Source organism: Mesoplodon densirostris, chromosome 20 (assembly GCF_025265405.1).
Source record: "Mesoplodon densirostris isolate mMesDen1 chromosome 20, mMesDen1 primary haplotype, whole genome shotgun sequence".
NCBI classification, from domain to species: domain Eukaryota; kingdom Metazoa; phylum Chordata; class Mammalia; order Artiodactyla; family Ziphiidae; genus Mesoplodon; species Mesoplodon densirostris.
The window spans coordinates 25,034,232-25,047,440 of NC_082680.1; the positions used below are offsets into that span (position 1 = coordinate 25,034,232).

Genomic DNA, 13,209 nt, shown 5'->3' on the forward strand with positions numbered 1-13,209 from the left:
ATATGTATGCTTGTATTTGTTTATGTGTATTTTGCTAAATAGTTACGTTTAGTATATTGTGCTCATGATGAAATCTCAAACAAGCCATACATACATAATAATTGGAAAAATTCCTTTCCAGAAGGTGTTATTTTTCAGACACTGCCACTCTTTCTTGAGAAGAGATCCAGTTTATTAAAAAAGCACTCGAACATTACAAATATACTAATGTTCCATACGTTTCCTTGCCTACTGAGCATAATTTGCTCAGCTGTATTCAATTCTTGATGATTCTAAATCCCTATTAATTTGCAGTAATGAAGGGGGTGTCCTTTATAAATTAACAAATTTAATATACCAGATTACTAAGGGGAAAGATGTGTTGCTTAAATAAACATCAAGGAGATTTCGGGACTTGATAATTTTTTTAAATCTGTAATTGTAAAAAAATTATTTTCAGTCACCCTTATAACAAAAGGTTGTTTTCTCAATCTATGAATTCTACCCAAAACACATAAAAATGTTTGCTGAGTGGTTTTAATCAAAAAGATTAACTTTTCTTATTAGCAAGATTCTTTTAGTATAGAAGTATACAAGTTCTGAGCTTGTATTACCCCCAAGATAATTCAAAAGTTTTTTATTTGAACCATAATCATTAAAGATATTTTTAAGGTCTCCAGGATAAACTCTAATTTTAGAAAGGGAGGTTATTTTAAGTTGTCTACATGTAGATACATTTTTGTACTAACCTCCTGTTCTGGTATTTTTATGTATCATTCAATGAAACAAGGAAATGTTATGGTTAACCTTTCCTCCCACTGAGATCTTTTATGCTGAAGATAGAATAGCTCTGATTCTGGGGTTTTTGTTTTGTTTTGGAAGGTCACAGGGGACTACTTAGTCTGTCAAAAATAAATGTGAGGGCTTCCCTGGTGGCGCAGTGGTTGAGAGTCTGCCTGCCGATGCAGGGGACATGGGTTCGTGCCCCGGTCCGGGAAGATCCCACATGCCGCGGAGTGGCTGGGCCAGTGAGCCATGGCCGCTGGGCCTGCGCGTCCGGAGCCTGCACGTCCACAACGGGAGAGGCCACAGCAGTGAGAGGCCTATGTACCGGAAAAACATAAAATAAAATAAATGTGAAAAGAGTCTTGATACTCATACCAGGATGAGGATTTTTGCCCAGTTCTTATGACCCTGAGCTTCTTACTTCAGTCTGGCTCTTGTGTCATTGATGAGTCCCGTGAACAGAATGAGAAAGCATCTCTCCCAATGTGGGTACTTGCTTGGAAACTTGGATCTTCTTCTAGCTACTCACAGAGAAAGACAAATGCTGTGAATCTTTGATAGAAATGTTTCTATCTGTTTAAATTTTCCCCGAAGAAAAACCGTATCATTTTCTACAGCCCATAAGAAGAAAGCTAGTTGTAGCCACTTCAGAAACAGATACGCCATAGCACCAACTCAGAATATCCTCTTTAATGCCTGCTGCTTGTGAAAGTCCCAAGGACATCATACACCCTCACATGCTGATTCTTTTCACTGTATCCCATTTTTAGTGGGTGTAAGAGCCGATGTAGGTGACTGGTGGCTTGATAATAATCTTGTACCTTGAATGGTTTGTCTTCCTAATGTTTCATTAGAGAGGACCATCCATATTTAAATTGCATGAGAAAAAAACACAAACTGGTCTTACTAAAGATATATTTCTGATGTTTATATACACTCATATTTAACTTGATGCTTATTCTTAAACATCCTGCTGAATCTCACATGCTATTTTTTTTTCCAATTCCACTAAACCATTTATCCCTAGAGCCTCTCAGCATGAAGAAACATTGCCACTTAAATTAATTCATCTTACCTACTAGACTAGTTCTATCATGGAAGCCCTAAGTGGTCATAACTATATTTAAAGATGATTATACTGATCATGAACATTTCCAACTCCATGATTAACAGGCTATTAATTCCAACATAAAATGGTAATATATGACATACTTAGGATTTTAGTAGGATCTAGTAACTTTCGTAGTATATATATCACAACAGATTCAACTTCTCTTTTTGTCCTGGTTAATAAATAGTAAATCATTTGACAATAATCATACACACAGTGAAAGTTGAATAATAACCACCATTGCATCTCTACCTCCAATAAACCCATGCCTCACTGAAAACATTAGATTCTAACGAACTGAAGCCCTTTTCGGAAGGACTGGATGAATACAGAAGTAGACAATGTATTCGTCCTTTATTCTCTCATAAAGGCAGTAAGAAAACAAGTCAAAGTTTGAACAGTACCCTCACAATTCCCATGATAATAGTGCATCCAGAAGTGTACAGGTTAATTCTGCATTTCCTTGAGTTGGGAGCTGCCTACTTGCTCTGTGCCCTGCTCTGAGTAGCTGAAATGATAAGACACCCATCTTGATTACCACTGGCAATTTTATGTAGCATTTGATACCAGAACTTGATGGTTTTCATCAATCCCAACTAGAAGCATGACTTGCTTTTGGTTTGGACAGAAATGTAATTCTCCAAAGATCTAATATTTTAAGATTTTGACCACAGTTTTGATCTTTCCAGCTTTGATTTTTCTTGGTTCTGCTGCTTCTGTCTTCCTTTCTGAAGAGGAGCCCCCAGCCTGTTTGCTATATATTCTTCTTCACTGACCCCAGTGGGGGCAGGGGATTCTTCCTAATTATTCTGTCACAGCCCATCTCATGCTCTTTGCCCAAGAAAGAAGAACTACTTATCTGGATAGTCTTTTTTTTTTTTTTTTTTTTTGCGTTTCTTGCTCTCTGTATGGATGAGGCCTGGGCTTTCATCATCCCCTTGCAGTACTTTCTTCCTTTACACACATTTTTTATTTGAAGGAAGGCTGTGGAACTGGCTCCCAGCCTCCTGACTGTACATCATAATGTCCTATCACCTTTTCTTTTTTGCAGAGATCATCACTGGCATGCCAGCCTCAACTGAGACAGCGTATGTGTCTTCAGGTAAGGAAAATAAGCTCGTCGAGTTTTACTAACCAGAGCGACAGGCATCACAGCTGGCTGTTCCTTCTACTAATCAGAACCCCTTCTGCATCCACGTTTCAGCTGCTCTTGTTTTCTGCTCCAGTATTTTTCTCCAGCTCAGTCTGCATTTTTGGATTTTACTTAAAGGAGTCCAGTTCTTGCTGTGTGTCTGAACTTGGACCCAAGAGGCGTGCATGAGAAAAAGAAACCTAGATACAACTTAGGGATGTTAGACCAGGAAAGGAGACATCTGGGTTGTAACTTCAGTTTTTATATCTTTCTAGGTGCTTCTCTTAGCTGTTTCTGCCCTCATTCATCCATCAGAGTTTATTCCTGGATAATGTATCAGTGTCTGACCTCTGACCTTTGAGCTCTTAATGATCAGTTGTGGGTCACTAAACTTGAACAAAAACACAGTTATAGGCCTGACTTTTTAAAATGCTGTTGCTTTTTTTGTTTGTTTGTTTTGGATTTTTTTGGTTTGTGTTTGTTTGTCACTTGCCTATAATATTTGCTGATAGCAGTTGTGGCCTGAGCATATATTCGCTACTTAAAACCCAACTCTACTAAACACATGTCTAACCCTAGTTTGTTGATTTCTCCACTAGCTGTGAATGTAATTCAGCTACTGCGAATTTAAGGTTTTTTTCTTACTTTTTCTTAACCTCTGCAGTTCTATAGTTAACAGAACCTTAGAATATTTAAAAATAAACATTTAGTTGGGAACAAGTTTTTGGAGACCTAGATTCAGGACTCACTTCAGAGGTTTGACGATAACTTGTTTTCCACGTGATACTTCACAGTTTACAAAGATTTTTACGTCTCATTTGATAATCACAACAGATTTGTGAAACAAGGCAGTATTTTTCTTCATTTTACAGATCAGAAAACTGAAGCAGTAGAAATGTTGAGTCATGTATCTCAGCAAGTGGGAGAGCAGATACTTCAAGCTCAGTATTCTTTTCATTACCCCATAGTTAATGCTTTGGCTTCATTGATTTTTTTTTTTCATTATGGCCTCTACCTTGTTGAAGCTCTTGGAGGCCATGTGATCTAACACAGCCATTTTCTAGCTTACCTTCCCCAGTTTAGCCTCTTCCCTTCAAAGCCATTGTACAAAATCATAAAAGCTAACTTTCTCTATGTCCTAGACCTCTTTGGCCGTATTGAGGGCATATTTATTTATCATTACTAAGATGTAAGTATGTGTGTTGTAAGGTGGAGTGACCCTGGAGTTTAAGAGAATCTTACTTTTCTGAGTAATAGAAAGAGAAAAAAAGAGAGAGAAGGGAGACAGGGAGAGAAAAAGAAAACAAGAAAAAATTTGTAGAGTTTCTGAATTTCCTCACCTTTCACTCTGGCATTTCTTTAATGTAAGGACTTCATTATCCAACCCCAGTAGATGCTGTTACAAACCTGAGCTTTTAAATTCATGGGGTGCTTGCCTTGGGAATTTGGAGTGACTGTAACTATTACTTTCTGATATGACTTGAATCTTTATAACTTTCTGGTTGCTGAATTTCTGGTTGCAAAGAATCCTTCTTTGATACTGAGTTGTTCTTATTTCTTGCTCATAAAAACCCTTAGGTCCCATGCTTTTGTTCTGCATGAGGTATGTTTTATGCTCTGCTTTACTTAAGTACTGGCTTTCCTTCCTTTATCCTTGCTACCTAAGAGAGTCATGCTACTGTACACCCCCCATGATTGTATTATGTATTTATTTAGCACGTTTTATTCAATCCTGAAGTAATTGCTCTAGTGGACTTGCATGGACTTTAGTCAGCACCATGTTTGGCCAAGATGTTTATGCAGAGCCGTTCGCCTGAAAATATTGTCATTCTTCTTTTTCTTCTTTTTTTTTCCCCCCCTCTAGGCATGAAAGTTGCCTTTCATTCTCTCTCTGAAAATGGGGATTGTTCTCTTTGGTTTCATGTTTCTTAAAATCAAGACCAACCTAAGAGAAGGAATGATCTGTCTCACCTGGAGTGTGGATCTGTTCAGAGTAGTGGTTTTAGGAAATTGGAACAGCAGTTGGTGTGTTGGGGGTATCTTTGCAGATGGACCAGCCCCTTCTGCATCTCTTTCTAAAGTCTTTGGGTTTGGCCTACAGAAATGTTCCTTTGTGGTCTTTGAATACTGCATATATCTTCCTTTGACTTTGAGATGCTTTCAGCTTTTCTGTTGCACCATTTTCTAGGCCTCTTTTTCTAGATGATACCCAAGCCTGGCAAAATTTCTAATTTAAGAATCCAAGTGGTATGACTCAATAAAGCTTCATTCCACTTTTATGTTTTATAGAGTCTCCCATTAGAATATCAGTATCAACAGAAGGAGCAAATACTTCTTCATGTAAGTATATTTATATATTCTGTTCACTAGTTTTTAACCCAAGACAATTATCTGCTTCCAAAGATTATGTTTATTTCTCTCCCCTGCCCTTATTGAGGGATGGGGTATCAAGTTTGGGAACAGGATGGTATTTGCTGTTTGGAATAGAAATGACCTCCTGCTATGGTTGGGGTCGACCAGATATCCCCTCCTCCTGAGATACATATGGATATTAAAAGATACCACATATGTAGTAGTCTTAGGATAATGTAATGTCTTCAAATATTGGAAAATAGCCACGTAGCCTCTGAGGCCTAGTTCTGGGTGAGCAATAGAGAACATTGTGGGTTGTTTTTTGTTTCTTTTCTTTTTTTGTTTTTAAGTGTGTCTTGATGCCTTCAGCAACTGCCTAAGGCATGATACCCAGCTGTTTGGGGCCACTATTTCAAAGCACCTCAGTTCTCATATAAAGTCTGCTGTGATGGAGTAAGGAAACTATACATAGATGCCCTCAATTCAAATTCTATAGCAAGTGGCTAATTATGAAAATGTTTGAAAGCAAGTCCCTAGGCAAGATCTCAAATTAGTTTTTCTGTGTTTAATGTGAAATGTGCTTAGTGTTTATGGAGGTCTACAACTGTTAGATTGATTGGTGCTTTGTGCCGTGTCAGGGGAACTTAAGAAGTTAGCAAGGACTAGTAAAAATAGTTTTGATACTGATAAATTGTGAATAGCGTAGAATTAAATTTTGATATGCAACTGGGGAATTTATCAGGCCTTGAAAATAAAACTTTTAACTCCAGTCTTTCTCTCCCTGATTTTAGCTCTTTATTTAAAACTCATTCTCAGTTTGATAAGCTCTTCAATACATAGATATTCCCAATTATTCTGTTCCAGCCTGGAGAGTGTGTTTAATGAACAATTTCCTTTGGCTATCAGCATGGTAGAAAATACTTGAAAAGAAAGTATTTACTTTTGGCAACTTTATTAGTTTTCCCAGTCTGTTTAAATATCCAGTTTGGTTCTAAAACCATTCCCTTTGGGTTGGTGGTACCCAGGCTGTAACGAAACAAGGTACACATATTTTTTCTTGCATGAAGGATGATGTTTTGGCTATACTTTAGCTAGATAAAGCATCGTTTAACTGCACTGATGGCAACAATCTAGTAAGATGAACAGGAAATGAAATTCTAGGACTACATTGGCTTCCCCTAAGGACACTCATTACATACTCCAAAATGATAATCCCTTCTGGGGAGTTTGGATATTTGTTATTTAATTCTACTTACAAAACGATTAGTATAATTATGTAGATTTTAGCTAACCAGCATTGAGGAATCATGATGAGCTTTGTTTTCTATTTTTGAGTGTTTATTATATAAAAGCAAATACTAGGGTTTTCTGTCTGGCCTTTTGTCTGGGAATAATTTCTCCCCTGCATGATTCATTGAAGAAAGTTATTGAAACTCTTGTAATTGGAACCCTTCCTGCTATCATTAATGGGGCAATGGAGGCGATCCTTAATCCTTAAGCATATCTGAGTAGTTTGGGAATGGAAGAAATACTTAGGGAACTGAAATGAATCTCTCAGTTTACATTTCTGTTCACTGCAATACTACTGTTGAGAGAGAAATAATTTTGAAATCTGACTCTGATCTCTAACTCTCAGCAGAATTAGTTCCGTATATTTGGTAAAGATTTAAAAGTAAGAACGAAAGCTTTGTGTACCTTTATGTTAAAATATTTCAGGGTACTATACATCACTCCCCACTCATGGTGGGCTCTCAGTAAATACTGCTGAATTGATTAATGAATACTTTTTATTTTTTCTCTACGGTTGAATTCTATTTGTGATAACTTAAGAGCACAGCTTTGTTTTGTCCCAGAAGTAAGTAAACGTGTAATAAAAGAGACACAACTTCTATCATTCCTGTGCCAAATCGTAACTGGAAGAGGAAGAAAAATTCAGGAAATAAGTGATCATCCCTTTGTACACCACTGAAAGATTCATGCCCTCACCTTCCCAGTGATCCAGGAGATGAAATGTAATCATGTCCCTGAAAGAGTGATATACTTCATGCATGGAGTGTGCGTGTCATCAATTTTGATAAGTTCACTCACATATTATTACTACAAGAGACTTGAAAAACGTTTTTCTCCACCAACTCATAGTATAGGGTACAATACAATATTTGCTTCCATTTATAAAGCTTTGTTTTATTTATTTACCCTGTTTTCCATGGAAATAAGATATTTAAATAGACTCTATGATTTGGTCAGGGTTTTTTTATTAATTTTATTGGAGTATAGTTGCTCTATAGTGTTGTGTTAGTATGAATACATTTTTTTAATCTCGTGAAAATATACTCTGTACTTTGGAAATATAAACCAACAGTGGCAGGATCCTAAGTCTAGTCTTGGTGAGAACAGTGAGAGCAGCATGAGGTACTCAGCTCATCCAAAGGCTGCATTCAGGGGAATTCTGCACTGGAGCAGAGGTGTGATGGACACACAGCTTAGTAAAGGCTGGAGCTGCAACTTGAGGAACCGGCAATCGCAATAAACTGGACTGAAAAATTCAACATATATAAAAGAGCCAAAGGCCTTGGATAAGTTCACACGGGTCAGAAATAATCAGCCCTGAATAGGTTTCTTTTCACTGTGTTTCAGCCAGGAAGGAGACGTGTAAATCCCCGTATGTGAAAAGCAACCTGTGCTATTACAATGTCATCGTGCCTGTGTGGCCTCCATTCTTCGAACTGTTGACATTGGTGTGTTTTGTAAAGTAAATTTTGAAAACCCTTTCTGAAGTAGTCTGGATTCAGCAAACCTGTTGTGTATTAGAATGATTTGGTGTGCTTTGGGGGTTGGTGTTAAAAAAGGGTGAGGGAGCCTTATTACTTTTCAGTTCTTTCAGTACGAATGTGCACACCTTTATAGGGAAACGTCCCCTTAACTGCCAGTGCTGGTTCTGAGAACATCTCACCTCTGGGTAAATCTTGGGAGGGTTTATCAGTGATAGTTCATGTTCATGGCCCTGCTCAGAACCCTGTCTGGTATGCCAGGTGTCTTCTGTGGTATCCTTCCCTGATCACTGCAGCCCTTCAAGTTCTCCTTTTCTCCTCTGTAACTCATACTGGAGTAGAAAAAAAATGAAAAGAAGAAAATTAAAGTTGCCTACCTACCTATCCAAAATACTATTGCTAGTATTTTAGTATATTTTCTTCGAATCAGTATTCTTCCTTCTGGCTTTTTACTTCTCCACCTTCTATCTATTTAATGAACCATAAGTGTTTTTCCCATGTCATGAAATGCTAGTCAGAAATTTTGAAACATATTTTTCTAATCTAAAATTTTTTAAATAATTTTTTTAAAATCACTGTAACAATTCAGAAATCATTCTTGACTGGAGATTTTAAGAGATTTATGTTTCATCTACAAACAACTGTATCATTTTTGCCCTCTTTCTATTTATTTTTCCTAGCATTTTATAAATATTGGTGAAATAGCAAAGTTACTAATCCTTCCTTTTGTGAGGCAAATGTTAACTACTTCCTTTTTGAATTTGGGAATTTGCATTATACTTTCACTCTTTTTAGAGTTGTTAATTTATAATTTTTTTTAAAGTTTCTTATAATAATCTCCTGGGAAAGATTAACATTATTTTCCTTTATTTTATTTTACTCTTTTGTAAATGAGGCATCTGTGACTTAAAACATATAAATAATTTGCTAAATGAGTGTCCTATTACACGTAAGTGACAGGTTGTAGAAAAGAACTTGAAATTTATAAAACAGTCCGTAGGACTGTCTTGTTCCTCCTTTACACAGCATCAGCAAAAAAGTAAATGGATTGTTTAGAACAAACAAACCTTAATGATTTCTGTCTGAATTGCCAGCTGCTGGTGACCCCGTTTTGCAGACAATTTTGTCAAATGCTGTAAAAAATACAATTGTTTTACCAACCACTTTACTGAATTAAGCCCCATCCATTCCAATTTAATATAAAAATGAGAGAAACAAAAATGGAAAGTCTAATGAGTAGTAATAGGAAAGAAAATAAAGAGAAGTTTCTGGAAAACAGTCTTAAATAATTGAAATATATGTTTCAAATAATAATAGTAGTAATAGCAAATCTTTATTGAAGGCTCACTTTGTGCCAGGCACTGCGCAAGGTGATTTACATGGATGCTGATTCATGGTTTCCATAAAACTGAATTCCATTTTTCAAATGATGAAACTGATGTATTTTGTCTAAAGTCCCACAAGCAGGATTCAAACCCAGGCAGTACGCTAGCCTGCCGTAATGCATGAGGTTTTGTTGCCTCAAAACAAAAAAAGCCTTTAATATGAAAAAGAATGAGATTCTGTGAATGGGCAGAAAAGTAGTCTCTGATACAAAGTGGATTGGGTATATGTGTGGCAGATTAAGGTCAATGCATTGCTTTGAACCAGCTGAGCCCATATAATCTTTATGTTACCCATCAAAGCGTGACAGGTGGTGAGGGAGAATGAAAAGAACACAGACATCAGATGGACTCATGTCCTTAAGTCTAAATACTAGTGCTGTTAATTACCGTGTATTCTTAGCAATTTATTTAATGTCCTTAAGACTCAGTTTCTGTCTATATAACCTTGTTTATCTCAAACTATATTGAGAAGCCTAATATGAGAAAATGAATGTGAATCATTTAGCACAGCCTTGCTTTAGATGGTCTCCTCTATAGAGGGAAGAGAGCCAGTACCTGAAAAATGTGTGTGTCTTTGAAGAAAATGGAAATCAAGGGAGTCTTACTATTTTATTTGAACAACATAAGAAAATATCCTTATTGTTGGAAGAGGAAAGGAGTTGATGATTTTCAGTCTAAATGGTGGTGCTGAAAGTTGTATGCCAAGAAATCACTGTCTTTTACAAAATATTATATATTCTCAGCTAAGACTGCATTTGAACGGAACTTATCCAAGAAGTCCTCTTTGAAATTTCTGAATGAAATGAACAATTCAATCTTTAATTTGGCACCTAAAAGAGCTAGCTGAAGGAAAAAAATGTCTTTTGTCTGCAGAGACATTTGTTATAATCAGATACAGCATGTTCCCTTGGGAATAGTGCTGTGCTATGTATTGATTAGATTGGACCAGGTCTGCTGGTCCACTGGTGAAGCTCAGAGTTACGGTTCTTACTTCCATCCTCAGCTGTAACTGACTGACGTACTCTAAATGTAGACAGAACTGCCCAGACCTTTCCTAAATGACTTTCAGCTGGAAAAATGGCATTCCTATTTCAGATCTTTATTGGTGGCAAAATATGAGCTCTATCCTGTCACCATTAGACAGCTACTTCTAACTGAATGCAAATTGTGTTTCCAGATTTCTATAAACACAGTCTTTTCAAGGGTGTGGTGGCTCTGTCTCTTGTGGAGAATGACAAACAAATTGCCATGCATCCTATAGCAATAAAAGAAAATTTTTAAGTGGAGATTGCCCAACTGGTATTACTTCCATTTTCCTGATTGCCTAGAGAGTTAGTTACAGATTTTTAGGGCAATACACTGACTTGGAGCAAGAGTAGGGGCTTGTATGTCACAGTCATTCATATTCTCACCTTCATGCTTAGTTCACTCATTTTATATGTGAATGTGTCTTACATTTTCCTTTACAGTACTCCCTGCAACTGTAATATAATTCTTCAGTTCTGCCTTTCTAAAGGCATTCAGTATCTGTCATTGCATTCCACTACTTGATAAGAGAAAACTTTTGATCAAGCTTATAACTAAATCATCCTTAACCTTTTGTATTCAGTTGAAATTAACCTTCTCCAAAATTATTCTCTTGACCCAGACAAATATGTGTGTGCTATGTATATATAAATAACTGATATTTGTATCCTACTGTATATTTTACAAGGTATATTTTCATATATTGAGTCATTTATTCACACAGTAATTCTGTGACCTAGATTTCATCCCATGTGTCAGTTGAGGGATGTGAGACTCAGAAATTTCTGACATGTCCAAATTCAAAAACTACATACATAGGTGGTAGAACATAAATTTAAGCCTGAATCTTCTGATTTCAATCATTTTTTTTTTAATTACAAAGTCTTACAGGATCCATGCAACTAGCTTGAGTTTCCTTTTTTTTTTTTTTTTAGTGGTTTAAATTTTAAAAAATTTTTATTGGGGTATAGTTGATTTACAATGTCATGTTAGTTTCAGGTGTACAGCAAAGTGAATCTGTTATACATATACATATATTCACTCTTTTTTAGATTTTTTTCCCATACAGGCCATTACAGAGTATTGAGTAGTAGTGAGTGCTATACAGTAGGTCCTTATTAGTTATCTATTTTATATATAGTAGTGTGTGTATGTCAATCCCAATCTTCCAATTTATCCCTCCCCCCCCCTTACCCCTTGGTAACCATAAGTTTATTTTCTACATCTGTAACTCTATTTCCGTTTTGTAGATGAGTACATTTGTACTGTTTTTTTAGATTCCACATATAAGCAATATCATATGATGTTTGTCTTTCTCTTCCTGACTTACTTCACTCAGTATAACAATCTCTAGGTCCATCCGTGCAGCTTGAGCTTCTTAAAAAAAAAGAAAGAATGAAGAGGGATTCTTAAAAAAAAAAAAAGGCAGTCAGCTTTTAAGTGAAATAATATACTCTCCACAGTCTACAAGGTGTAATGAAATGGACAGGAGAACCCTTAATTAATAGCAACAAAATTCAAAGGTTTAATACTATAAAAGGAGCAGAAAACGGTCTAGAATCATTTCAGTGACTTGCTCTTTGGCTTTGTTAGTTTGAGAATTTATCTATTTCAAAACATGCTATTTACAGAGGTGGGCATAATCTTAGAGCCATTGTGCTAATAGGCATCAGATCTTCAACAAACAGGGAAATCTTCCTCAGTGGTAGTTGATGTTTGGGGTAGAGGCATGACCTTATTCCAGGCTGATTACTATTTAACCTATCACTAATACTGTAAATCCTAGATATTATTTGTATGATAGCTAAACTCAGTAGTAGAAAATTAACAGCCCTAGAGCAATTATTTCTCTGTATTTTATTCTTTTGGGGGCTTTTTACTGGAATATTCCCTTTAACATTAAAAAACATCTTCCATCTTCTTGTATATCAGCTGAGAGAGGGAAGGACTTCTTTATTTTTCTTGTTTTTAGAAAAGTATTAAAACTACAGTAAGTGTTTTTAATCATTAGGAATAGAGCAGTGAGGTGGATTATATATACAAAATATAAAAATTTTTTAAATGTTGAAGAGATTAGAGACAGAGAGACATATACAAAGAAAGCATGTAGGAAAACAGAGCCAGCAGGATTTTGATAAATTTACTTACCAAAATAAATGATGAACTTGGTGGATTTCTTCATTCTTCATTTTTTTTTCAAGTTCTAGGGATCTGAGAAATAGGAAGATGGGAATAGAGGCCCATCTATTATTAAAAGACCCTGGATGCTATAGGAAACAGGCCCCCCTTGCCCCTCAAAAGGAAGGAATAAGGTAGAGGAACAACATGGTAAAGCAGTAAAATAAGAAATATGGATGGCGATTCAATTAGGAGTTTCTCTACTGCAGGTGATAGAAATTCAACTCCAAAGAGATTAAATATAAAGGGAGTATATTAGCTCATAAAACTGGCCCAGTTTGATCCAGAAGCTCACATGATATAATACGATGATTTCTTAGTGTGTATGCTTTGCTAGCTTTGTTCTTAGTAGGTTTCCTCTGTCTGATAGGGGGATACCTGCTGGTATCTTTTTTTTTTTGGTGGTACGCGGGCCTCTCACCGTTGTGGCCTCTCCGATTGCGGAGCACAGGCTCCAGACGCGCAGGCTCAGCGGCCATGGCTCACGGG

At 36.5% G+C, this 13,209-nt stretch overlaps 1 protein-coding gene across 9 annotated transcripts in view; it reads left to right on the top strand.

Annotated features, from left to right (window-relative positions):
* Window positions 1-13,209, top strand: part of NRG1 (neuregulin 1) — a 1,033,559-nt gene that overhangs the window by 889,283 nt on the left and 131,067 nt on the right. For 7 of the 9 annotated variants that reach the window (XM_060085726.1, XM_060085730.1, XM_060085729.1 and 4 more), the window contains exons 4-5: window positions 2,928-2,978; window positions 5,298-5,348. The exons of 1 other annotated variant lie outside the window; for it this stretch is intronic. In XM_060085726.1, coding sequence (XP_059941709.1) covers window positions 2,928-2,978; window positions 5,298-5,348 — 102 coding nt within the window. Of the gene's footprint in view, window positions 1-2,899; window positions 2,979-5,297; window positions 5,349-13,209 lie in introns of those variants that run through there. One more of the 9 variants, XM_060085732.1, reaches the window with a different exon arrangement.